General features: G+C 51.9%; 1 protein-coding gene across 1 annotated transcript in view; it reads right to left on the bottom strand.

Moving 5' to 3' along the window:
- Positions 1-4,284, bottom strand: part of SELP (selectin P) — a 26,903-nt gene that overhangs the window by 16,669 nt on the left and 5,950 nt on the right. Inside the window, 5 exon segments of the mRNA XM_023537595.1 lie at positions 474-659; positions 2,144-2,179; positions 2,182-2,281; positions 2,785-3,026; positions 3,491-3,676. Coding sequence (XP_023393363.1) covers positions 474-659; positions 2,144-2,179; positions 2,182-2,281; positions 2,785-3,026; positions 3,491-3,676 — 750 coding nt within the window.

The raw sequence follows: 4,284 nt of genomic DNA, 5'->3' as shown, positions 1-4,284 counted from the left end.
TCTACATTCGTAAAGCTCCCAGCAGTTTTAGCCTGTTTTATACACATTAATTCATAACCACCAGTGAGGCAGGCAGGTAAGGCAGACCATAGTACTCCCATTTTACAGAAGACACCGAGCTGCAGACGGACCAAAGCTTGTTGCCAGGAAAGGACAGAACTAGACTAAATGCCTTGTCAGTTACTCTCCCATCATCCCCTGCTGTTCCTCACGCATCATTCCTTCCTCCCTGTCCCCGTCACGCCAACCCACCCAACATGTGTCAGTCAGTGCAACCCCACCTTGAAGTTAATATGCTGTAATGAACATGTTTTGCCTAAGACTGGCTTTGCTCCCCATTTCATTCCTGGCGCCCAGCACAAAGGGCTTGGCACGTAGTAGGTTCTTAGTGAATGTCATGAGTAAATAACAGTGCTCAATGCAGTTGCCGATACCTTTAATAAGCCGAGAGGCACGTCATGATGTCACAGTACCTTGACAGACTGGGGCTGGCGCTGTCCACTGTCCCACATCGGCACACCGAACTGTGTCAGCTCCTCTCAGCACGAAACCCTCGGCACAGCGGAAGCTACAGCTGGCGTTGTACTGAAACGCTCTCGAGGACCGGGAACAATCCACGCTTCCATGGGCAGGACTCCCCAGCGGCTCACACTCAACAACTAATGGAAAAATCTGTTGTTTGAAACCAGGAAATGCAAGGGCTCGGTCCTTTCTGAGGAGAGCCCTCAGAGGTGCTACATCTTGCTACCACATCGTCAGGATGTCCAGAACCCCAAATCCTCGTCTTCCAAGGGGAGACCACCTGGAATACCTCCCCAGGCTCCCCTTTGCCTGGATCACCCCCCTGCCCTTCAAGTCTCAGCTTAGATTTTGCTTTCCTTGAGAACCTTCCCTGCCCACCTCGACTCGGGGTAAGGACTCCTCCAGTGTGCTGCACAGCCCCGGTTCCCGCACTGTTCACGCACTATGGTCATCCTGCCACTTGGAGCGCAGTGGGTCATTCATATGTGCCCAGAGGCTAGCAGTGTCTGACACATCAAATGTGGTCTTAAATATTTATTGGTATTATTGGTGGAATTGGCTCTGGGGAGAGCAGATATAGAACAAGCTGACCTTTTAAGGAACAAGCTGGAATAACACAGCTTATTGTTGACACTCTATTACCTAGCCCCATGAAGTGTTCCGGAGTGGGCTTTGTCCCTGGAACACAGGATCATCCCAATCAGACTTCAGCTGCCCAGCGAGTGCAGCCTAAGTTGAGTTCCTGAGCACAATTAAGCCCCAAGTGGCCTCCGTTCTGATAAAGACCGGTTTCCTCATGCTCTTCCTGATAAAGCATTTCATCTGCAGGCCATTCCTGCTTTTTTCAGAGTGTAAAGACTACGCTTACACCCTGGGGTTAGGCTTCCGGTTTTCACAGAATCGGGCATGTGAGAGCCAAAGATCCTCTAGCGTTCCTCTCTCACTTTACAGATGCGCAAAGTGAGGTTCAGCAAGTTTAAGTGACTTCCCTAAAGTCTCATATCTAGACAGTAGCAGAGCTGAGCTTGCGATCTAGGTCTCCTAGGAATTCTCAAAGCCAACTTTTAATTTTCTGTTACCCTTTTCTTCCTTTCTGCCATGTAAGCTGAGGGTGTGAGGCATTTGTACAGCGTTCGCTTTGTGGTATTAAGTAACTGCCTCGCATTGCGTCACTGCCTGTTTTTCAATGCAGTGTTCCTCTTCTCCGCCGTCAAAGGCCATCTCCGAGGGCTGCGATGAGTAATCCCCCTCTTTGTCCTAATAGCCGCTATTCTGACTCCTTCTCAAACATAGGACATTGTCCCACAGTTGTATATGCCAGCAGGTCAAGAAGGGGGGAAAAAAGAGGCAGAAATTAAGGTTGATCCAGTACCCAGCTTTATGCTAGGTACTTTATACTTGTCCTTTAATTGTATACTTTTTATATAGTTTATCCTCACCAAAGCACCTTGCAATTCCCAGCTCATTGCACAGATGAGAAAACCACGCCTCCTGGAGGGTGAAGAGCTGGCTCCAGTGTCAGAGCCTAGAGAAGGTCGTCATGACGTTAGGTACCCTTGGTTGTTCTGCTGTGCCATGACTCCTTCCTGGGCAGACGGCGGCTACTAAAGGAAAGCCCTACCCTCACAGGCTGGCAAGGGTGCAGCAAAGTGTCCCAGCCCCGCACTGCACAGCCAGGTCTACACTTTAATTTACAGCTGGAACCATACGCAAAGGCAGCAAGGGGGTGAACACGGTCCACGGAGTTGCCTTTGCACAGCTAGAGAGGACAGCCAAGGGCGGAGACACAGGTCCCGAGTAGGGGAAGACGGTGCCTGCAGCTGGAGGGCAGTGGTAGAACTGCCGCTGGCGGCCCGATGGGGTAGGGGGCTCGGGGGGTCAGCCTCACGCCGTTTGCCCTGACTTGGAGCACCAGTCCTCAGGGCGACCCGAATCTCTTACAATCTCTGCCAGCTCTCTTCTTAGTCCTCTATTCCAGCTGCCTTGACAGGCCTGTCCTGGTAGGTCTTTTGGTGTCGACTTAGAGATAGATGTAGATGCCACCCTTTCCACGTGTGTGAAACTTATGAATGAGGCCATTCTGAACCTGCTTGATGGCTGTGAGCTTTGCGGAAGGGAAGATTTTTAAATTCTGTTTGTAGTAAAATCAGCCTCTTGTTTTTCTAGAGCCTGACACGCTTTTCCTGACCCACGTGTATCCATCTAGCTGAGTGGAAGGCAGGACAGTGAAGGTGTGGCCTTTCGGGTCAGCTTCATCCGTACTCCCAGCAGGAACCGGGCGCAGTGGACAGTATACCTCCCCAGCCGCCCGCACTCACCTTTGCACACCGGGGCTGAGGCTGTCCACTCCCCCGAGGCCATGCACTGCACCACCTCTGGCCCAACCAGTACAGACCCCTTGTCACAGCTGAAGCGGCAGCTGGGCTGGTGCGGGGCAGCCTCTGCAGTATGGAGACAGGTCATGTTGCCTCGCTCAGGAGCCCTCAGGGGTGGGCACCGGGTGGCTGAAAACAACCAGAGCAATGGTGTGAGTACCTCGGAAACCTGAGGACATTGTAGCAGCTATCTGTACCTGCCCAAAGTGACAGGCAAGGCGACGAACTTGGTTAGATGGTACGTTTCAGTAGCTGTTCGGAAAGATCCAAACCCCCTTACTTTTTATTTACTGTTTTTAAAGAAGCAAGGAAAAATTATCGAACATAATATTCAACCCCTAAGTCCTCATTATTGTACTTTGTTCACTTTGCAATTAACAAGGGGAGAGAGGACCCTCTGTAACGCTTTTGCCTGAGAATCAGGACTTAGGCTGGTCCCCTGCTCTGCAGGTACGTGGAGCTCAGAACCAGTGCTGCTCTGTGCGTTTCATGCAGAGCCTCACTGCTTCCCACGTTTTTGAGTAGAGAGAGCGTGTTCTCCCTTCCGAAGTTCAAGTTGTCAGTGAGGATGGAAGGAATAGGGGTCTACGTACCTTCACACTGTGGGGGCTTATCGGTCCAGATTCCAGAAGCCAAACACTCCAGCTTGTGGGGTCCACGCAGTGTGTACCCTGGGGCACAGTGGAAGCTGCACTGTGACTTGAAGGAGAAGCTTCCCAGAGGGTGGTGACAGCTCATGAGCACGTGTTGAGGGAGCTCAGGTTCTCCGCACTCTCTGACTGAGGGGACAGAATACTGGTTTTTCCATTGCAGGCTTAGACGTGAGGCGATGGAACTATGAGTATAGCCCTCTTAAGCCCGTCTTTCTAGGTTTCCAACCCGACCTGGTCATCTTGGTCCCTTCGTATGGGCTACATCTTGAGAAATAATCATTCTTCACTGGTTTTTATTTCAAACAAGTAAAATTTGACTTTGCTTTGCTACTGTTACATTTCTTTTTCACCCTCTAGGATTTTACAAGCAGTTGTTCTAAGAAGAAAGCGTTTTGACCCAGAGCGTGTGTCTAGGAGCACCCCGAGGGGGGCAGGCGGGCAGATGGAGGGGACTTGGGACCCGGCACCCGCCTTCATGTGCTGGAATCTCCGGCGTGGCTCCCTCCCTGCATTGCCGCTGCGGGCGCCCCGCGGCCGCAGTGATGACAGCCAGCTGCTCACCGTGTTCACACTCCGGCCCGTAGAAGCCCTGGGAGCAGGAGCAAGTGTAGTTGCCGATGGTCTCGATGCACTCTCCTTTTTCGCTGCAGGACGTTTCCTGGCACGAGGCTGCACGGGGACAGAGGGTCAGAGCGTGCGAAGGGAAGCTGGATTCTTGTTCAGAGCCACAGACT

The sequence above is a fragment of the Pteropus vampyrus genome, unplaced genomic scaffold (assembly GCF_000151845.1).
Source record: "Pteropus vampyrus isolate Shadow unplaced genomic scaffold, Pvam_2.0 Scaffold194, whole genome shotgun sequence".
In the NCBI taxonomy this organism is placed as follows: domain Eukaryota; kingdom Metazoa; phylum Chordata; class Mammalia; order Chiroptera; family Pteropodidae; genus Pteropus; species Pteropus vampyrus.
This window is presented reverse-complemented; position numbering and strand designations above follow the sequence as displayed.